Source organism: Protopterus annectens, chromosome 1.part2, assembly GCF_019279795.1.
Source record: "Protopterus annectens isolate FY-2018-M chromosome 1.part2, PAN1.0, whole genome shotgun sequence".
NCBI lineage: Eukaryota > Metazoa > Chordata > Ceratodontiformes > Protopteridae > Protopterus > Protopterus annectens.
This window is the reverse complement of record NC_056727.1, coordinates 549,812,401-549,836,400: the sequence shown is the minus strand read 5'-3', so window position 1 is coordinate 549,836,400 and position 24,000 is coordinate 549,812,401. Positions and strand designations below refer to the sequence as shown.

At 37.5% G+C, this 24,000-nt stretch overlaps 1 protein-coding gene across 1 annotated transcript in view; it reads right to left on the bottom strand.

Moving 5' to 3' along the window:
• The window catches only part of CDKL4 (cyclin dependent kinase like 4), a 1,070,656-nt gene that overhangs the window by 532,983 nt on the left and 513,673 nt on the right, over positions 1–24,000 (bottom strand). Inside the window, exon 3 of the mRNA XM_044057625.1 lies at positions 22,387–22,508. Coding sequence (XP_043913560.1) covers positions 22,387–22,508 — 122 coding nt within the window. The remainder of the gene's footprint in view (positions 1–22,386; positions 22,509–24,000) is intronic.

The window sequence follows — 24,000 nt, the reverse complement described above, 5'->3', positions numbered from 1 at the left end:
TGTTTTACAATTTCCTTGTCTAAATTTAATGTAAGACCTAGATATATTGTCTAACCTTACTACTTTTTCGGTGTTAATCAAATAACACCAGTTACAACTACCACATTTGTGTGTATGTGTGACTATATTGTTTATTAATATTGGCCCCTTCTCTAAAATTCTTTTTATATTGGGACCCATTTTATTTACAAAATAAGGCCTATTACCAACTATATTGGATACATATGTATCTGTCTGAATGATATTCCAATTTTTATTTAATATCTCTTTAACCTTATGTATATGTGGCCCATACTCAAGAATACATGCTCTGCTTAAATTAGTAGACTTAGGGGTACAGGTAAATGTTCCATTACTGTTACAAGAGTTTCTATATGATAAACCTAATAACGGAATATATGTAGTCCCCCATCCCTTGACTACTTGTTTTTTTACCTTATCCATCATTTTTACATCATACCCTCTGTCTTTAAATAACTTAGTTATATATGTTACCTCCTCCAACATATTACTATGTGACGATGTCATTCTTATTGCTCGGACTAATTGTCCCTTGAATATATTTCTCATCAAACTTTTTGGATGATTACTAGAAAATTCGAGGTAACTATTAGAGAAGGTAGACTTCCTATAAATTCGTGATGAAAACTGAGTATTATCTTTGTAAATGAAAGTGTCTAAATAGGCTAAACCTATCTGACTATGGGAACAAGTGAATTTAAGAAATGTACTGCTAGAATTAATATAATCCAAAAATTGATCCAAACTCTTTTCATTACCTTGCCATAAAATGTAGATATCATCCAGGAAATGAGAATAATATTTAATATTTTTATAATATTCACTTTGAAAGATAATCGCTTCTTCCCAGTCAAGCATGACTAGGTTGGCAAACACCGGGGCGCATGCAGCACCCATTGCTACACCCCTTTTCTGTCTAAAAATTTCACCTTCAAAGTAAATGTAATTATGTTCAAGTACTATGCTCATCATCTCCATGATGAGACAAATCTTGTCCCATTCATAATCAACATATTTCCTCATACTTCTAACGAATGCTTCAAGACCCTCATCTTTCGGAATACAAGAATAGAGGTCAATGACATCAATAGTGAAAAATTTTACACTTTCACTGAAGGCATCTATGGGATATTGGGACAAAAACTCCCAAGAGTCTTTCACTAAATGAGGGATTTTTACATAAATGGATTTCAACATAGTATCGATGGCCACCCTCAAAGGAAAGGTTTTAGATCTACTGCCAGAGACAATAGGTCTAAACGGTGGATCATCGATACTCTTATGAATCTTGGGTATACCTACTAAAGTTGCTATCACTGGATGTTCTAGTCTTAGGTAATTATAAGTGTCCATATTTATACGTTTGTCAATTAAGAATTCTTCAATATGTAAATTAATTCTCCTGTATGCTAAATTCACCTCATTTAATGAAACCACTTCATAATTGTCCGTAGAATGTAATATATCAAAAATCTTAGAAGAATAAGTCAACTGGTCATACAAAACAATACCCCCTCCTTTATCCAGCTTAATTACACGTATTGTTCTATCATTCCTTAACTCATTTAGAATTTTCTCTTCATCTTCAGATAAATTACTTTTGATTTTTTTACCCCTAAGTGTATTATTTAACTGATACAATTGTTTAATCACAGACTTCTCAAACACTGCTATAGTTGGATGATTAACTGGCATGAACGTACTCTTCTTTTTCAAGATACTAGAACCATTATAAATATTTTGTCTATTCCCTTCTTTGTTATTAAACATAACAGCTAAATTTAATTTCCTAGTATATAATTTAACTTGACTGATATTATCAACCAGTTTAAAATTAGTAGTAGGAATATATTTTAATCCTTTAGAAAACAGGTTGAAATGGGATAGACTTAATTCTACATCCGTGTAATTATAAATGTTAAATTGTTTATAACTATTAATAACTCCTACCGTGGTAAAATTTGGTCTTATTTCTATAATTTCGTTGTCTCTCACATGATCATGATCTATATTCTCATTAGTCTTTAATATACAATTCTTTATCATTTATATTGTTGAGATTTTTTTCCATTTCCCTGCCCATTTCCAGTCTCTTGTCTTGCCTGTCTGTCTGTTTTTTGAAAAATGTGAATTCCTATCAGTCTGATCAACTTCATCTCTCCTTTCATAATAGTTAAAAATCATACCCATCCTGGATATTATAATTCCATCGATAGGCAGTCCCATTCTTGTATTGTTGAATATCCCTCTTCATTTTATTACTCTTTCTCTCAAAAGCTTTTTTAGCATTAGATTCAGCCACATTAAATTGTTTTATATATAATCTTTCCCACTGTGTAAATAATAAATCTTTTAAAATCACTTCATTTAGTTTTTCAACCTCTTGCATACTCTTAATTAATTTTTCATCATTACACTTTATCAACAATTTCATATATCCAATACCACATCTATCAAAAAATAAATTAAATTAATTAATAATATTATCATTAATATCAATCCCCATAGGGTGATTAAAAAACCTTATGCCCTTGGGTATAATATTAGACTTAATACATTTACTCAGATATGCATTATCTAATTTTAATGTATTAATCAGATTAAGTTTCTTTCCAAACATATAAATAATGCCCTTTAACGACCCTTTAGGTACAAAATTATCAAATACATCATCGTGCACTTTGTCCTGGTCAAATTCACAGTCCTTGTTCAAGAATAGTTTCAACTTATTAATATTACCACTTTTATCAATATTGTCCGTTCGATTACTTATTTGTGTGCTTCCGATATCTTTATCAGTCACAGTATGGGCATAGGTTCTCACCGGTATCTTTCTCTTTGGTTTAGTACCTATCCTTTTAGCCTCATCATCGGTGTCGGTAAAAGAAAAAGTGAAAGTGTAATCCAAGAAACCAACTCTACTGCTGTTTCTATGTTTGTTAACATGTAAAATAGAAGGTAAATCAATAGTATTAACACCTTCTCTACCAACACCTTGCCCATTCGGAATACTAGAAAGTTTCACTGTATTGTCCAAAGAATTGTCGTTGCTCCCGATTAAGCAATTCACCCTTAAGTTCTCACTGTTAAAATCAAGTTCCAAAGGAAACTTCTCAAAAGAATCCTGTCATTGAGAAGTGTTGAACGAACTGATAATCTTTCTACTATCATCCACACATTGTTGTTTAGCCTGCCCTTGCAAGCCACATATGTTCTCTTTGTCCCTATCGGACATACCAGGTAGTACAACATTTGTTAAAAGTGACGTGAGTCTCTGTACTTCAGTTTTTAAATCAAATAGTTCAGTTTGTAACTGCTGCATAGATAAACTTTGTACATTTGGTGAAGATTGTCCGGATTCCCGATCAGATTCCATAGCTAATAACAGCGATAACCAAAAGACAGCGTTCGCAGCAACTAAGTAAACAAAACCTGAAGGAAACAGCTAACGCCACAGGCTATGTAGTCTTGAGAAACCGGTAACTCCTTCTTGTGAAATAATAACCAAGGTACCTTCCAACAAACGACAGCAGCAGCCCTCTGATAGCAAAAATCCACAATTTATTAAAAAACGATACATACACAAAAAACGGTTTAGCGCTTTCACCTGTGCACAATGCAGGCTTCTTCAGAACTGACTTACATTTTTGATTTAGCCCAGTCTAAATTACTTTTTTGGTGCCAAGCACAGCTCACAAATTTAAAGACACACTGTACCATAATCATCTATCTACATAAATATTACTAATACATAATGTCCAAATTCATAAAGACTGATCAATTCATTCTATACAAAAACTTCATTAAATATAAATAATATTATTAAATAAATAAAAATATATAAAAAATAAGTATATGTAAAAAATAAGTGAAAATAGAAATATATAAATAATTAAATCAAATGCATATCAGAGTACTTTCAAAACCAGTTGTATATATATATTACGTGTGTTACAAAATGTTGAAAAATATGTTAAAATATGTATATATTAAAAAATATATACAAAATATATATTTTATATGTCAATTATTAATAAACAGGAATATTACATAATATGTTAATAAAATGCTTAAAATAAAATATCTTACATAAGTAAAGGTTTAATTGAAATATTATCATTCAGGCTGGGGGTTGAAGAGGCATCCATGAATAATTCCCACCACATTTCACGGAGAGATAAATACCCTTTGCAGTCAACCCCCCCGGGGTCTGATTTAATAGTATCTATAATACCAAAAGTAAACCGATGATCCGAACCATACTGATTAATATGTCTAGGTTTAGCCTATTTAGACACTTTCATTTACAAAGATAATACTCAGTTTTCATCACAAATTTATAGGAAGTCTACCTTCTCTAATAGTTACCTCAAATTTTCTAGCAATCATCCAAAAAGTTTGATGAGAAATATATTCAAGGGACAATTAGTCCGAGCAATAAGAATGACATCGTCACATAGTAATATGTTGGAGGAGGTAGCATATATAACTAAGTTATTTACTTTTGAACACTCTAGAACTGAAATTAATTTTCTAGATATTACCATTACCAAGGATGACAAAGGAAAACTGAATCATACCATCTATCGAAAAACTTGTTGGAAGAACACACTACTGGAGTATAGCAGCATGCATCCCAGACATATATTTCGCAACATTGTTAAGGGTCAACATACAAGAGTTAATAGATTATGTATGAACCAAGAAGATAGAATACAACAGACTATGAAATTGAATAATATGCTCATAGAGAGACACTATGATAGAGGAATGATTCAGCAGGAGATTTTTTCATCTGGATTTAATTCCACCCCCTTGAAAAATAGGAATGAATTTTATCAAGCATATATTAGACCAGAGTTACACTATGGAATAATCCCTTTTCAAACTAGATATACTAGTGACATTAAGAATACTACCAATATAATACGGAAGAACTGGAGTATTTTACTTACCAACGAAGAAGTTAAGGCAGTAGTAGGAACCAAACCACGTTTCTTATACACTAATAGTAAGAATCTTAAAAGATTGTTATGTTTAGAAAAACAAAACTTAGAAACAGAAAAATACATGATAAGATACAGAAAAATATAAAAGGGGACTTGACCAGAACAAATGATATAGGTACCTTTCCATGCAAAAAGTGTAGTATGTGTAGATATATTTCAGAGGATACAGTATTTGTTCATCCATATTTAAATAATACCTTTAGACCTAACTTTAGATCAGACTGCAACAGTACCTACCTGATATATTTAGCTAATTGTCTACTTTGTAATGCGTTCTATATTGGGATGACGACCAGATCCCTTAAGGAACGCATATACAATCACACTTATGACATCAAGAAAAAAGATTTGAAGAATGCTCTAACTAAACACGTAATAAATAATACAGGACATGAGTTTAGGTTTAGAACATTACAATTAGTAAGCTCAAGTAATAGGAAAGGTGATGCTTTCAATAAACTGGAAAGCATCGAGCTGCAATGGATTCTGAAGTTTAAAGCACACTACACTCCAGGTCTAAATCAGTACATCAGTGTGAGGTCAGTCCTTAAAAAGAGAAGTCTAAAATAATTTGTATCTCTTCATATACCTATGGAGATTTTGAAGCTATGTTTGTATTTCTATATATATATTAATTAGTTTTGTTGCCAGTCGTAACAAAGGACTTTTTTGATTAAATATACACGCTATACACATGGCTAATATAGTTATATTCAACAGTGCTCCAGAAGCCCATTTATGACCCAGAACATAACATTATACATAACATCCTTCTTTTCTATGACTATTAAACACAATATTAAATACAGATTTAAATATAGATTCTCATTTTTTATTTTTTATGGACTGTTTTGAATGTTATTTATAATATTTATTATTATTATATTATATTATATACATTATTTATTAAATATTTTATACATAATGTTAGTTTTTAAGTAGATTTTATGAAATTACATTAAATCCAATTCCACCTGTAATATGGAATGTTCTTTGATATATGTACATTACACTATTTCATTGACTCCACACTCTTATCTTATATATTTAGCTTCAGCTAGGCATACATTGAGTATAATAACCTCTAAGAACTATATGTTTTATAGGAATGAGAGGGAGATACATATCTAGAGCACTAACAACTATAGATACTAGTATGCTAACTCCGTTATAGACTTATACTTATGCTCTTGTTTGTACATATGGTTATGGACGAGTTACATATACCTTTTTATTTTACTATGGATTTACCTGTTCATCCCATTTTTAGTGCTCAGGACTACCATATGGAGTCCAGAAGATATATATATATATATATATTTACATTTTTTGGCTAGGGTAGCTATAAATAGAATTACATATCAATATAGAATTACATATCAATATAGTATTCAGTTAGTCCATAGACTCTATAAGGTTTAATAATGATATATATCTATTAACCATATAAGAGTGCTTTATAATGACAACATACATATAGTTTCTGTGATATATGAATATGTAATAGCAGTTGATTTTTTCTTGTCTTTGTTGTTTTGATACTGAATACCAATATTATAAATGTAAAGTATTTATATTGCCATGATTTGAGTTGTCAGATGCACAGATTCTTTATGTAACCTATTATTTATATATTAAGACATGTTTCCTTTAAGAATGCATCATATATATATTTTTGCAAGTATTGTTATATATATATTTTAAGAGTAACTAAGTAATACATGTTTTATATAGCAATATGCTAATATGAATTAATATAAGATGTACGTCAAATAATATATGTTTTATTTAGCGTGAGCTTTTATAGATACATAGACTAAATGTCTTTTTATTTAGTAATGTGGAAGCGTTTAGTGTTTTTGTGTTTTTAGCTACTTGTCAGTCTAGCTTTAGCAACAGCTATTACTTTAAAATACTGTCTCTTTGTGTTAGAGCATCATTAGGAATGTTAATTAGAATGATAATTGATTTAGCATTTAATGAGCATAGCAATTAAATCAAATGAGCAGTACTATATAAGCTCTGTTATAGACACAAGTAAATTAGATCTGAAGAAGCGTACTGTTTTTGTACGTGAAAGCGCTCATCTGTCCTGTAACAAATAAAGAAGTTTTTACGTTTGGCTGCATAATCGTGGTGGTCCTCATCTTTGTGTTTCCTGACTTTTCCTGCTTCATTGCTTATTGGTGAGGATCTTTGGAGGTATTGCTGGGATTGTGACTTGCAGTTGTAAGTTATTTAAAGACAGACGGTATGATGTAAAAATGATGGATAAGGTAAAAAAACAAGTAGTCAAGGGATGGGGGACTACATATATTCCTTTATTAGGTTTATCATATAGAAACTCTTGTAACAGTAATGGAACATTTACCTGTACCCCTAAGTCTACTAATTTAAGCAGAGCATGTATTCTTGAGTATGGGCCACATATACATAAGGTTAAAGAGATATTAAATAAAAATTGGAATATCATTCAGACAGATACATATGTATCCAATATAGCTGGTAATAGGCCTTATTTTGTAAATAAAATGGGTCCCAATATAAAAAGAATTTTAGAGAAGGGACCAATATTAATAAACAATATAGTCACACATACACACAAATGTGGTAGTTGTAACTGGTGTTATTTGATTAACACCGAAGAAGTAGTAAGGTTAGACAATATATCTACGTCTTACATTAAATTTAGACAAGGAAATTGTAAAACAAAGTTTGTGGTTTATATCGCATTATGTGTAAAGTGTTCAGCTTTCTACATTGGGAAAACTGAGAGGCAGTTTAATAAGCGTATCTATGACCATATGTATTTTATTAAAAAGGGTGATGATAAGAATGCTCTGTATAGACATATTAATCAGTATGGTTCAGATCATCGGTTTACTTTTGGTATTATAGATACTATTAAATCAGACCCCGGGGCGGGGGGGGGGTGACTGCAAAGGGTATTTATCTTTCTGTGAAATGTGGTGGCAATTATTCACGGATGCCTCTTCAACCCGCGGCCTGAATGATAATATTTCAATTAAACCTTTACTTATGTAAGATATTTTATTTTAAGCATTTTATTAACATATTATGTAATATTCCTATTTATTAATAATTGACATATAAAATATATATTTTGTATATATTTTTTAATATATACATATTTCAACATATTTTAACATATTTTTCAACATCTTTTAACACATGTAATATATATATACAACTGGTTTTGAACGTACTTTGATATGCATTTGATTTAATTATTTATATATTTCTATTTTCACTTATTTTTTACATATACTTATTTTTTATATTTTTTTATTTATTTAATAATATTATTTATATTTAATGAAGTTTTTTTATAGAATGAATTGATCAATCTTTATGAATTTGGACATTATGTATTAGTAATATTTATGTAGATAGATGATTATGGTACAGTGTGTCTTTAAATTTGTGAGCTCTGTTTGCCGCCAAAAAAGTAATTTAAACTGGGCTAAATCAAAAATGTAAGTCAGTTCTGAAGAAGCCTGCATTGTGCACAGGTGAAAGCGCTAAACCGTTTTTTGTGTATGTATCATTTTTTAATAAATTGTGCATTTTTGCTATCAGAGGGCTGCTGCTATCGTTTGTTGGAAGGTACCTTGATTATTATTTCACAAGAAGGAGTTACCAGTTTCTCAAGACTACATAGCCTGTGGCGTTAGCTGTTTCCTTCATGAACTAAGAATTGCTATAATCAATGTAGGTTCACTGACAGGACAGAGCCTGGAAGTGGATAACATGATGGTAAGGAGGAGGCTGGAAATCCTATGTATCCAGGAGAAAAGATGGAAGGGCAGTACAACAAAGACATTTGGAATCCAGAGTCTTTTGCTTAGCAGGAGGACAGACTAGAAATGGAGAAGGAACAGTAGTGAGGAAGAGGCTTTGGAAGACAGTGAGGGATGTCATCAGAATTAGTGACAGACTCATGGCATTCAGAATGCAGTATAATGATAGGACAGTATTCATAACATCAGTCTACGCTCCACAGCAGGATTGTGATAGCAAGGAAAAGACTGCATTCAGATAGCAGTTGAAGGGCCTACTGGATAAAGAGAGACAACATGAATTGGTGTTGATAATGGGTGACCTGAATGCACATATCAGGACAGACAGAACAGTTTAGGAGGAATGCAGGGGTCCACATGAGTGGGGCAACAGTAATAAAGAAGGAGAGGTCATTCTAGACTTCTGTCTGGCAAATGGCTTGGTGTTGACCAATAACTGATTCATCAAGATAGGCAGTCACAAGATCACTTACGAGAGTGGTCAACATGCAACTCAGGTAGACATCCTTCTAGTAAGGAAAGGGCAGTGGAGTAAAATAAGCGACTGAAAAGTCATCCTCATGAAACAGTCGACCCACAGTATAAAGCACTGGTTGCCACAATCAGCTGCAAGCAGTGGTTAGCTAAGACTCTAAGGTCAATAGAGACCAGGATGAAGACTTGGAAGTTACCTGGAAAGAAAGCACAACAGCTCAAGGAAGTACTCAGGGCTCTGGCACCTCAAGAACAAGGGAAACTAGTGGAGTTGAAGAAGAATGGCAGTGCCTCAAAACAGCATGTGTCAGGACTACATAACAGATATGTGATATGTGGCTGAGTCACGTATCAAAATAAGGCACACAAGGAAAGCTGGTGTTGGAATGCAGAAGTCCAGGAAGTCATCAAAAGAAAGAAGGGGTCCAGGAGCAAGTGTGAGATAGAAAAGCTGTACCAGGCTAAGAAGGAATACTGGTTGGCTAACAAAGAGGCTAAGAGAGGTGTTGCAATTGCAAACTACAAGGCATCAAAGGCCCTCTGTCTCATGTTTATTCTTCACAAAATGCATATTAACTTGTAGTTTCTTCATGAATGAGTCAAACAAAATGTTTATAATATGTTTATGTCAAAATAAAAATGAAAAATAGATGCATGATTATGCAAGTTATTTTTTTACATAAGTAGTAGCTTTATATTTCAAGTGTCTTACAAATGTATTCTCTCTGTACTGACAGATAGATGAAGGCAAAGTTAAGTGCTGAAGCAGTTAAGGGATGTTATGCTATGTTTGTGTTTGAAAATTAAAGAATTGTGTCAGGTATCCATAGGAACCAGATTAATTAACATTACTGTGACCTTCTCAGGCTAGGGGAGGAGTCTTTACCAGGATGTCTGTGAGATAATGTGTACTGGTATCAAATGTTACAAAGTTGCAGGCCAATAAATCTTAAGCACAGGTGGTCTATGTTTTAAAATGTCATATTTGTCAAGTGTTCACGTGAAGCTCTAAGTGAGGATCACAAGGACATAAATATTTAAAACTGTTATTATTTGTTAATATATGTAATGTCAGAGTTCTGCATGCATTAAATGTATAAGAAAAGGTATAAACATTGAAGGTTTTCTTTATTTTTGGAGACTGATCTGAAAATTTAAGTAGACAGTCTTCCAGTGCTGTTTGTGGAATGAACAAGTACTTTGCACAACCTGAACTATTATTCTTGACTCAGAACAAAAAGGTAACAAAAGAAGTTATGTACTTACCATAACGTTCCATGTGAGTTGTTTATCTTGCCTTTATTCTCACTGATAGGTTCCTCGGCTCCGACACGGCCGATAGCAAAGCTCAAGGTTTAGCAATAGTTCGAGACCAAGCCCCTTATCCCATGATGCACTGCTGGAATAACCTCATATCATGTTTGCTGAGTGTACTATATCCCTGGAAGAGGTCTACTCTCCCAAAAAGGAAAAAGAATAATAAGAATTGAACAACCAGGATGATACCAGCCTCTGAGTCAAATGTCAGCCAGGTGGGGGATGGAGGGAGGGACATGAGAATAAAGGCGAGATAAACAACTCACATGGAATGTTATGGTAAGTACATAACTTCTTTATGTGAAGTTGTTAAATCTCGCCGTTTATTCTCACTGATGAGTAGTGTCCCTAGCACCCGCAATCCTGGGTGGCTCACGGGAGTACATTTTTCAGGACCGCAGAACCAAAAGAAGCCCTGTCCCTGGAGGCCTTATCCACTTTGTAATGAGTGATAAAAGTATGAGGCTTAGACCAAGTGGCTGCAGCACAAATCTTATCAAGGGGCAATTTAGCTAGAAAAGCAGAAGACTTAGAAACAGCTCTGGTTGAATGAGCCTTTACCTTGTGTGGCAAGGGTATGTTAGCAGTTGCATGAACAAATGAGATACAATCCGATAACCATTTTGAAAGGGTTGTTTTAGCCATTGGTCTACCTTTTCTGGCCTCCGAAAAGGATACAAAAAGTTGATCTGATTTCCTAATATCCTTAGTTTTATCAAGATAAAATCTGAGCTGCCTGTGCATGTCAAGTTTGTGCAGCATGTATTCTATTTTGTTGGAATGGTTGGGAAAGAAGACTGGCAGCTCAATGACCTGATTGATATTAGACTCATACCAGACTTTAGGCAAAAAGGAGGGGTTTGTTCTGAGAGATACTCTATCAGCATGGAAAATCATATAAGGAGGTCTGATAGATAATGCTTGAAGTTCTGACATTCTGCGGGCAGAAGTAATGGCCACTAGAAAAATAGTTTTCCAGGACAGAAATTTGAGATCACAAGATGATGCTGGTTCAAAGGGGGAAAGAATTATTCGAGATAGCATAAAATTCAAACTCCAAGGAGAATAAGGAGACTTCAGTGGGGGCCTCATGTGAAAAGTACCTTTGAGAAAAGCCTTAGATAACTTATGGGCCATAATATGTAAACCATCAATTCCAAGATGGAAATTGGATATAGCAGCTAAATGAACTCGAACTGTAGCAACTGCTGCTCCCTACTTAAAAATCATAGTCAAAAAATCTAGAATGGACGACAATGGAGCTTGAAAAGGATAAATTTTTTGTTTGCCGGCCCCAATGGAGAACCTCTTCCACTTACTGCGATATAATTTTCTGGCGGAAGGCTTATGGGAAGACAATAAAATTTGTCTTGTGCCGTACGACAGGGAATGAAGCCTGGCTATGTGTGAACTGGATCAGCCAAGCAGTTAGCTTCAGTGACTGCAATGAAGGATGAAGGTCCCCTGATGGGTGTGTCAGCAGATTTGGAACTGGGTCCAGGATCCATGGATCCTCCAGCAGGTGATGGTGAAGAAAGGGAAACCAAATCTGTCAAGGCCAATGGGGGGCTATAAGAATAACAGTCCTACCCAGCGACTCCGCTTTCTGTAAAAATCTGGGTATCAATGGGATTGGAGGAAATGCATATAGGAGACCCGGAGGCCAATCATCTACAAGTGCGTCTCTCAGGGGATGTCCCTGAGGTGGTATCAGGGCAAAGTAGCTTCTGCATTTGGTTTTGGTATGGCTGGCAAAAAGGTCGCAGCAAGGCTGCCCCATTTGTGGAAAATCCTGTCCGTAATGTCTTGGTTAAGAGACCATTCGTGAGGCAACAAAATTGTCCTGCTCAGCTTGTCCGCTATCACAATGGATTTCCCCAGGATGTGCGTTGCCAACAGGAAACGCTGGGATGACACAGCTCATTGCCATACTGTGAGGGCTTCTCGACAAAGGGGGTAAGACTTGGTTCCGCCCTGTTTGTTCAAGTACCAGACCACTGACATGTTGTCTATCTGAATTGCAATCGTCCCTAGAGGAAGAGAGTCCTGAAAATACAGCAATGCCAGAAGTACTGCTCTCCTCTCTAGAATACTGATATGCAGATGTGACTCTTGATCCGTCCATGTGCCTTGGGCAGTCTTTCTCTGAAAATGCCCCCCCACACTCTATCAGGGAAGCGTCCGTGGTCACAGTGGCTACTGGGGGGGAAAGCACATAGGGTTGTCCCATTGTGACATGAAGAGACGTCAACCACCACTGAAGGTCCCTCTTGCATGAGTTTGTGATGAGGATCATATGGTTCACTGGCAATTCCTGGTAAAACCAGTGGGTGAACAGAAGCCATTGAAGAATTCGCATATGCAGCCTTGCGAGAGGAATGGCTAATAATGCTGCCACCATCAAACCTAATACTTTCAAGACCTCTGCAGCTGGAGCTCTGTTCTTTGACACCAATGAGGCGATGTGCTGGCGTAGCAGTGAGACCCTTTTGGCTGGAAGACGTAGGGTGGTGATTGAGGTATCTAACTCTGTTCCTATAAAGACGATATGCTGCGATGGCAACAAGGCAGACTTTTCGAAGTTGACCGTAATGCCTAATTGGTTGCAGAGTGTCAGAGTGGATTCAGTTGCCTGAATCAGTTGATGCCTGGTGGTGGAGGTAAGGAGCCAATCGTCTAGGTATGGAAACACCTGGAATCCGGTGAGCTGTGACCACTGCCATGCATTTGTTGAAAACTCTGGGGGCTGTAGTGAGACCAAAGGGCAGGGCTCGAAACTGACAGTGATTGGCACCCAGCCGGAAATGCAGGTGATCTCTGGAGTGTCTATCCATCTTTATATAGTAGTACGCGTGCTTGAGATTGATGGAGCACATCCAATCACCTTTCCCTAAAAAGGGAAGTATGGACTGAAGCATGACCATTCGGAACTTCTCTTTCTTCACAAATTGGTTGAGTCTGCTGAGGTCCAAGATAGGTCTCCAGTCCCCTGTTTTCTTTGGAACCAAAAAGAATCTTGAGTAAGTTCAGAATCCAGTTTGGTCTGCTGGGACTGGCTGGATGACTTTTTTTTCTAGCAACTTGTGGACCTCTATAGTTGCTTGTTTTCAGAAACTGGGTGGAACGTCCGGGATTCTCTTGACAGGAATGGGGGGAAAGAGAAGGGTATGAAATACCCTCTGGAGATGATGCTTTGTACCAAGGTATCGGATGTTATGTCTAACCAGGCTTCTGGCTATAAAGACAAGCGACCCCCAATTGCCTACAGCACAGGATAGCTGGGCCTCCTTTCAGGAGCACTGGTAGGGCTGACCAGTGAATTGACCTCTGTCACACTGCTGTTGCGGACCCCCTCTGCTGTGCGGGCGGCGTCTTCCATTATAACCACCTCCTCTGCCTCTAGAGGGGGGTTTCGCCACGTGTGTCCTGAAAGGCTCCTTGGGCTTTTCAAAACCACATCTTTCCGCCCCTAGGGCCTTTAGGATAAGGCCGAGTAGGGCTAGAAAAGCGGGCACTGACAGCAGACAGAGTCTTTCCTTCCAGCTCACACCTGGTCAAAGTTTCCTTGACCTTGGGCCCAAACAAGGATGAGCCATCAAATGGGGTGTTGATAAATGAAGACTTGAAGGCCTCCGTGAAGAACAGAGACACATTCTGGCATGTCTACACAGAGCAATGCCTGAACTTGTGGCCCTACTCAAACCATCAGCTGCGCAAGATATGAAACGCATGGACGAGTTCACAATCCAGTTTAGAGTAGGGAGCTGGTTGGTAACTTTGTCAGAAACCCCTGTAGCTACTGTACCCTGGAGAGTATCTCCTAGCTCTTTCAGGAGATCTCTCTGGTGTCTGGTGAAGTGAGTTAAATAGTTCAGTGATCGAAGAGAAAAAGTCGCTGAACTATACATGTGTTTCCCATATCTATCCATGATCCTAAAATCTCTGTTAGGAGGATGGATAGATGAGGAAGTCTCAGACATTTCCTTCTTGGTGGCCGCCGCCACCACCATGGCATCAACAGGCATTCCCTTAGTCAAAAAAGGTTTATTCACGGGGGCAGAGATGAACTTATTTGGCCTCTGAGGGACAGGTTCCATGGACTTTGGCGACTCCCACACCCTACGAGAGATCAGATCCATGAGCTCATCGTAAGGTGGAGACACCCAAGAGGTGGAAGGTTGAGACGCGAAAGCCTTCAAAAGCACTGAATCATCTTTGGTAGGGATTTGAACTGCCAATCACCCCTCTGCCTAAGAATCTCTAGTACCTCAGCAAAGGAGATATCCTCAGAGGGGGATCGAGGGGATCCTTCTGACTCATCCAAGTCAGTGTCAGATGTCAAAGACTCCTGTGGGGAGTCCAAGTGTCTCCTCTTACACAACCTCTTCCTGGGGACCTCCTCAACAAGAGCCTCTGGAGAGGTCTCAGAAGAGCAAGAGGCGCCCTGTGGGGCTACCTGAGGCTCAGGGTCTCTACGCTTGGGATGGCCGATGGAAGCAGAAGCAGACACAGGCGCTTGAGGGGAGGAGGAAGCTGGACCTGATGCTGAAGATTTCCTTGGAGACATGACACTCCTCATAGCTTCAAAAGCACCACAGCTCCAATGAGAAGGAGTAGATGGACCCAAAGGAATCACCTGATCCTCCCACACCGATGCCATGGGCTCCTAGCCTGAGGTAGGAGCCGAGCTCATCCGAGCCGAAGCCCCGAGAGGAAGAGTTGGCACCAACAAGTCAGTACGACTACCCTCACTGGACCCTACAGGAGAGTGTCGGCTCCTAGAGTCCCCGGTCGGCGCCGAGGACATTAGAGCGGATGGAACTGAAGATACTGGGGCAGGTCTCGGCTCCACAGGATCAACAAACATCAGGTCGACCTTCTCCGGATCCGAAGGTCTGGTACGGCTCGGAGGTGGAGCAGTCAAGTCCAGGGTGATGGTCTTCGGCTGCAAAGGGATTGTCAGAGCCAACAATAATTTGGCAAGGCCTGGTGCCCTTAAGAACTTCTGCACCAAACGGTCCATATCCAGATCAGAGAGGTTGACAGAAGACTTTGATGAATGCACAGACGGTGCCGTTTGAAGCAAAGGAGATGAAGGAGTCTTACTCGGCTCCAAGGTCAATGGAACCGATGGCCCTGAATCGTCCATTTTCTTAGCCTTCTTAAATCCCCTGGAATCCACAGAAGATTTTGAAGACTCAGATGACTTGCTGGCACCATCCTGGTCACTCAAAGCTTCAGAGAAGGGGTTCTTAAGCAAGCCCCGATCCACCAATTTTCTCTTCCTTTCTAACAGCACTCTGAAAGAGAAGGAATGACAAATATTACAAGATTCTTGTAGGTGCTTTGCACTGAAACAGTATACACACTGAACGTGCCCGTCAGTGACTGACATCTTCTGTCCACAGTCTGGACACTTCTTGAAGCCAGACTTAGGTTTTTCTTTAACTTCAGACATAATTATGCTAATGCTTAAACTCTATCACAACTAATAGCAAATATGAAACGGTTTTAACACACACTATATATATATATATATATATATATATATATATATATATATATATGTATATAAACTGACAAAACTATCTAATAAACTCTAGCACAACTATCCACTAAAGGGCAAGGCCAAAAACTGCCAGAACAACTATTAATAAGGAAAGGGCTAACAGTCTAAATCACACTAAAGAAGCACCGAACTAACACTTTAAGAAAATAGAAAAAAGTTTGTAAAAACTTGCTAATAGATGAAAACAGTCTCGAGCAATGCTGAAACCAAGAGATCTGTGCCGCGGCAAACTAGATCTGAGGTAATTCCAGCAGTGCATCATGGGATAAGGGGCTTGGTCTCGAGCTATTGCTAAACCTTGAGCTTTGCTATCAGCCGTGTCAGAGACGATTGGCTCCGCACCCATCAGTGAGAATAAACAGTGAGATTTAACAACTTCACATCTCTTTGTTATTTATTTGTGAACTTTAACATTTGGTGCCTTAAGGCTTGGATTCTGAACTTTGGTATTGCTGCAGGGCAGTGTGGAATAAATTACTTGAGCCCAGCACAGAAAGGTCTTCTGAGAATTCCACACTGTTTTGTATGAAATAGTCAGAGATTCAAATACCTAACTATTCAGGCTATGCAAATATGCTAGACTAAAAATGGGGAAAATGGATTTCTGGAAAATGTTTTTTCTCTCTTAGATAATTGTAGTTAAAAAAGTGGAATGAGTGAATAACTGCTTTGTTGAACGACTGAGTTTGCTTGTTAGGTCTATGTAAAGTAATAGTGGAAGGATCCCATAGGAAATAAAGAAAACTTTATTAATGTGTATGTGCATACAACAAAAGAGAAAATTAACACAAGGAGGAGCCTTGTGTTGAGGGTGGTACCCTGAAGACTAAAAGGTAAGAGGCATGAAAGATACTTTGTGTTATTTAATGTATGAGTGAAAAGAAAGCGAAAAAGAGAAAGAAAAAAAGAGGTTAAAGTTAAAGTTTAATCAAGTTCATGAGCCTATAGTATGCTGGGACATAGGGGTGTGTGTGTGTGTGTGTGTGTGTGTGTGTGTGTGTGTGTGTGTGTGTGTGTGTGTGTGTGTGTGTGTGCATGCTGGGACATAGGTGTATGTGTGGATAAATTCATGAGCCTACAGCATGCTGTGACATAGGTGGGGGTGTGCTGGTAATCAAGTTTATGAGCTCATAGCACTTACGATGAGAGAAAAGGAGACGCCAACCATAGAAGAAGTAAGAACAGCACTAAGTAAAATGCAAATGGGAAAGCAGCAGGCTCAGATGAGGTCACACTAAATATGACAAAGATGTTGGGTAAAATAGGAAATAAATGGCTCTTGAGGGTACTCATAACAGGATGGACAGAAAGGCGTACCTCAGATGACTGAAGAATAAACATACTAGTGCCAGTGTTCAAGAGCAAAGGGGACATTCACAACTGTGGTCAGTATAGAGGTATCAAACTCCTATCACACTGCATAAAAGTTCTGGAGAGCGTGACTGAGAAATGAATACACAAAGCAGTAGAAAGTAAAATGTGAAAAGAGCAGTTTAGATTCAGATCAAGATGCAGCATAACTGACCTGACATTTGCAGTGAGACAGATACTTGAGATGAAGCTAGAAATCTTGAGAGATATTCAGTGCTATTCGTATGAGGGGGTGCTGCAAAGTTCTAAGCCCATCCAACTTTCTAAATTCTGAGCGTTATTTTGCCACTGCAGCTGAAAAGGAGGTTATTTCATCGTGTAAAGTGCTAATATACAGAATTGTAACACTATGTTTTGACATTGTTTCAGATCATTGATTGAACCATGTCAACAAAAAGTGTGGAATTTTCAAGTGTGGAACTCTGAGTCATCATGAAGTTCCTCTTCCTGCAAAAGAAAACTCCAAAGGAAATCCATGAATATATGATGCAAACATTGAGTGACAAGTGTCCTTCTTACTGAACTGCGAAGAAGTGGTGTGCAAACATTCAGTGTGCAGATTTCGAGACCGAAGATGCAGAGAGGTCTAGGAGGCCTCAAACGGTGTCAACGCCTGAAATTGTTCATTGTATCCATGTCCTGATTTTAGCAGATCAGCAAATATCAGCTAAAACAATTAAGACACTACAGATATCCAGGGAACCACGTAGATGCCAGTGGAAAGAACCAAAACCAATAAAAAACACATAAAAAACACTGGGAGCTCCCAATGAGAAGAACGAGTCGTAGAAAATGTTTATTTGAACACGAACAAGGAACCGACAGTTGTAACAACAAAACAGATAAACGCTTTCACTGAAACAATTGGCGTTTTCGTAAAAACGTCTTCAGATACATACCACAGTGTGAATAAACCTTATATATGATATACAAATGTTGTCATTGGTTTATCTAATAATTAGTTGATTAGATAACAAGATCTTAAAGGATGAGTCCTAAAAACCTGAATTTAATAAAACCTACCTAGTGATGTCATACAGCAATCTTTTATAACATAACAGTAACAATTATGCAAGGTCAATGAAACAAAAAAAATTTAAAAACAGATACAAAAAACATATATAATGTTATAGATCCATGGGGGAACATGTTGGGTTTATAATCCATGAGCAGCTGGGTATGCAGATGCTGTCAGCCAAGTGGGTGTCCAAATATTTGAAAGCCAATGAGAAAAGATGTCGAGTGGACACTTCCAAGTTGATTTTGTGGCATTTTCATCAAGCTGGTGCCAACATTTTGGAATGACTAATTACTGTTGATGAAACGTGGTTGCACCACTATGATCCTGAGACAAAATAGCAGCTCATGCAATGGTGGCACTCAGTTTCACCAAGGCCAAATAAGTTCAAGACCCAAAAGTCATCAGGTAAGGTCATGGCCACGGTGTTTTGTGATCAGAAAAGTGTTGTAGTGACTGATATCTTTCAAGGGGCCAAACAGTTAATGCAGAATATTACTGTAACTTGCTGTGACAATTAAAGGAGGCAGTGAAAGAAAAAAGGAGAGGGAAACTGCGGTAAGGAGTTTTCTTTTTGCAAGACAATGCACCTGTTCACAAGGCTAGCAAAACAATGGATGTTTTGAAAAGAAATGGGGTTTGAGTGCATAGAGCATTCAACCTACTCACCAGATCTTGCTCTATCTGACTATTTCCTGTTTCCAAACCTTAAAAAGAGTTTGAAAGGGCTGCAATTTTCGAGTGATTCGGTGGTGATTAGAGCAGTGGAGCAGTATTTCAGTGACCAGATTTCAGACTTTTTTGTCAGGGTTACCGGAGATTCAGACACGATGTGCCAAGTGTGTTGAACTTCGGGGTGAATATGATGAATAACTTGTACGTTTCATGGCTCCATGTCATTCCCTTCTAGGTCAGGCTTAGAACTTTTCAGCACCCTCTCATGTTGTTTAATATACAAATAAGCATGACTTTAAATATTTCTGTAAATATCTAAATAAACAAATACTCAAAAATGAATTTCTTGCTTTCATGTGAAACTTCTAATCTGACTGAATGGAAGTTCTCTGACTGCATATCTAGACTGCACAGTTTCCAAGAAATGAAAACATTTGCAAAGCTTTTGAAGAAGAATATAATTATGGTTTCGTATAAAAACTACAAATGCACAATTATCACTGTAACAAAGTTCTTTTATTGATAGTATTGTTGCTTGTGCTTTTTAAATAGCACTTACTGTTCACAAGATATTTACATTTGTAAGCCTTATGTCTGTGATATGATTTTTCAGAAAATGCTGTAGAATGTAAGCATGTGTATTGGCTGTTAGGAGGTAGGACACTTCACAGCTGCAAAGAAGTTAACTAATCCAAGGAATGTATTTAATCTAAATATAAAAGGTATTAATCACATCCAAAAGAGTGCTGAGAAGGATCAGTCTTCTAAATTTAAAATTTGGGAATGCTCTGCTGGTATGCACTCATGAAGCAACTTCCCAAACTAAAAGGTTTTGGTCAGTGCTACCTATATTCATACAGCATCTTCCTTTAGTGGTCAAAGCTACAGGGAGCTCCTGGCAGATAATCACTATTGTTATAACAATTCTTGTCTGTAATGTGTCAGTGACACTGGTATTACCCAAAGGTAAAAAATGAGACCCGAGCCATCCACCTCTGTCATCCCATTGCATGCGTCTCCCCTACTCCTCATTAGGTGTATATAGTAGGAATGGGGAAATTAAAGAGAAAACCTCAAAACATCCCTGATGGTTGTCTGAATGATGGCTCCTCTCAGCTGATCTTCACTCCACTGATGGTAAATGATTGAGCTGACTGGCCTAAGAGCTGAAGTCAGAAAAGGGTTGAAGTCAGCATGCTTCCAATCTTCACAAATGTCTCTCCTTAAAACCGACTCCAAAAAGATATGGTACAACAGGTCACATTTTTTAAATCAGTTTTGGGCAGAAACTGCTCTAGCCATTCCTTCTTCCTTAAGGCTTTGATAAAAGGAAATTGGTACAAGAGCAATGCCTAGCGTTCCTATCAGTTTCAAAGGGGGAAACTGAAGAGTCATTGGCCTTAATGAAAGAAGAAAACTCTAAACACAAAGGGAAAAGGCTTCTCCTCAAAGTTTGTGGTAATGGTGACAACCATCACCTGTTACCAACAAGGTCATATAGGCACAGACTGCAGAGAAACACAGTACAGGTGTGAGTGTTACATATGGTTGAACAATGTTGGAGGCGGGGTCTGTTAGTATAATTAAGTAAACCTGCATCTTTCATAGCAGCCCCAGCCTGACTTAAAACTATTCCTACACATTTGCTGCAAGATACTCCCCTGTCATTTGAATTTTTGGCCACCTCTCACCATGCCAAAAACAAGTTATTAAAGTATATCATAGCTAGGCTAGATTTGGGCTAGGAAGAACCACAGAAGATCCAGCAAAATTCCTCAAACAGAAGTTCTTGTTCTACTCTGATGAGTAAACATAAATCAAATATTCAAGGTGAGGCAGCAGGAAAGACACTTGAGGAAAAAAATTCATCCATTCTAGAATCAGACCATACACCAATAACTGTCACAAGTCTTCTGCCATCATTAGTGATATCACAGCCAGAAACATATGGGGGCTGCAATGGCCCCCATACTTTTCCATCTACACCATCAGTCCATCTACACTGGACTTGTTCCCAAGAATGGTGCTTGTTTACTAAGAAGTCTCTATAAGAGTCAGGCAACTGGGAAGATGCAGACTCCAAGACTGAAAGCATTAAACAGAAGACTAACAAGATGATGGAGGCAACAGATGGACCAGTGGGCTTAAAAAATAAGTTGGTTCTGAAGATCTTAATTAGATCCCTTATACAAGAACTGTCAGCTCTACAATGTGTGTTCTTAGGCTAGTAACTCCCACAACATTCCTCTGACTGATGCTTTTTTAGTATGTCAAGACTCCTGATTCCATTGCTACAATGTACTTTGTGGTGAGGAACTTCAGTTGGTAGCAGTAGTGAGCAGTGCTGCTATGCAACAGATGGTCCATGTGCTCCTGCTTCCATGTTTAGTGATCATAAGGGCCTTATGTAGGTATGGAAGACTTATGCCTACTTTACTGCAAAAAGAAGATAGGGATAGGGAGGTAGCATTAAAGAACTGGGGGTCAGTAGCATTCAGCATGCCCCTTAACCAAGTATAGGGATGCTAGTATAGGAGGCAGGACTCATCCAAAGATGGACTTCATGAAATCCATCTAAATGCAGAACACAAAGAGCAGGTAAACTCACTGGTTAAGGTCCATTTCAGGAGTCTTCTTCAAGTATGATCCTTTAGTTAACGAAAATTAATACTCTTAGTGCTCATTTCAAACAGGTCTAAGGAAACAAGCACTATATTTTCAAATTTAGGCAGTTTTTCCTTATCATTAACAGGACTTCCCATAAAGGTGCAGTCTGCCAGACAAGCATCACATATACTGCAGTTCTGAAAGCTACAACAAATAAAGACAAGCACGTTGCTAACTAAATGTGCAATGTAGTTTATGGGTCCCTTAGGATCAGAAAAAGGCAAATAATCATATTCAGACAGGAGTCAACATTTGTAGACAACTGAATCCAGATTAACAGAAGAAAAAAATAGGGAAAAAAATTGCACAACCTTAACAGTGCAGTATTCATCCAATTGTTTTGTCCTCCATTGCATTTCTTAAGTCTTTCTAGCTTTCTAGCTATGCCAGCACATCTTAACATATTAAGTATCTAATCAAATATTTTTAATTGACAAAACTTACCCTCGTGGGTATCTTTCCAGTTCATTTAATAATGTGTGATCACAAAACTCAAAGACCAAGTGCAGTTTCCGTTTTCTTCTAAACACTTCTAACAGGTTGACAAGGTTACTGTGTTTCAGTTGCTGATAAAGAAGACGGATGGATATGTTGAGGTTGGATGTATTCATTTAAAAACAAGGGAAAACAGCATAATTTTGATAAACTGTGGTTTTATATCTATCCAGCAAATTTGATAAAAATAGACACCATTCTAATACAAACATATAAACAGAAATAGCATAATTTTGATGAGCTGCACTTTCAAAAGTATCCACCAAGTTTCATATATACACATATCAGCTTAATATGAAGATCTAAAACTGAATGTTTAAAAAAGGAGTGAATGAAATTATTTAGTTTCTTTGTTTGTTTCCATTTATAAACTGGGGATTTCTCGTTGTGTACAACCCATTTTCATCAGGCAGAAATGTTCCTGCTATTACAATCATGATTATCTCAATAACATACTTTTCTCATCTTTGCCTTGACATTACAGGTGTTTCAGTCCTGATTTGTAGCACTTCACGCTCCATATAAATCTAAGAGGCAAATATTATAGAAATATCTACAACCAGACTCATGCTCCTTCCTTAACTAGACATTTAAACTACATTTTCAGTTAAACAAAAAAATGACTTTTGGTTGCTTACCATTGTTAATTAGTTAATGTTGTTTTATTTTTCATTTCTTTGTTAACCAGGCAAACTCACTAAGACCATGTGTGTTATTCTTCGACTGACCTGGAGCACTTTCTGGTTAAGTGACTTGTTCAGACTCACACAGATGGCAAATAGAGACTAGGAAGACCTAACCTTAAGACTACAGGAAAAAGCTCTCAGCAGTTTAGAATCGTAACACTATGTTCTAAACCATCAGTTAATTATTTTACCTGCCTATTTGCTTATTACAGCTAATACTACATAATACAGGTCCAGCATTTTACTTCCACTTTTCAGTACCCTGGAAGTAGGTTCCTGTGCTGTACTGCACATTATACAATATTGTTCAAGTAAGCCGCGGTGGTGCAGCGGTAGCGTTGTCGCCTCACAGCAAGAGGTTCTCCCGTTCGATTCTCGGCTGGAGCGCCTTCTGTGTGGAGTCTGCACGTCTTCCCCGCGGTTGAGTGGCATTCGAATGACATGCGTGAATGGGCGTGCCTTCGTTGAAGGTTGGGCATCAAGCTGGCACTGTAAAAATCTACTGCCAATCATTAGCGGATTCACTGTGGCGACCCCTAACCGGGAAAAGCCGAAAGAAGAACAAGTCTCATCATACACTAAAGTGACTATACAGTGTAAGACATTTTTGAAAATGTAAGAAATATAAAACTAGGGTGGATAAGAAAGATAAGCAAACACTTTATGTTAATCCCATTTTTTAAGTTAAAGGAGAAACAAATTCTAATAATAAGAATGATCTCAGAGAGTTTTTTAAGACACACTAATATCCATTAATAGTTGTGTCCTTTTAACTTAAGTGCCTTACAGACCACATAAAGTGACTGTCAAATGATGCTGTGTGAAAAAAAAATCTGAGCTACTCCCCATGACTAAAACTAATGTATCACCTACTTTG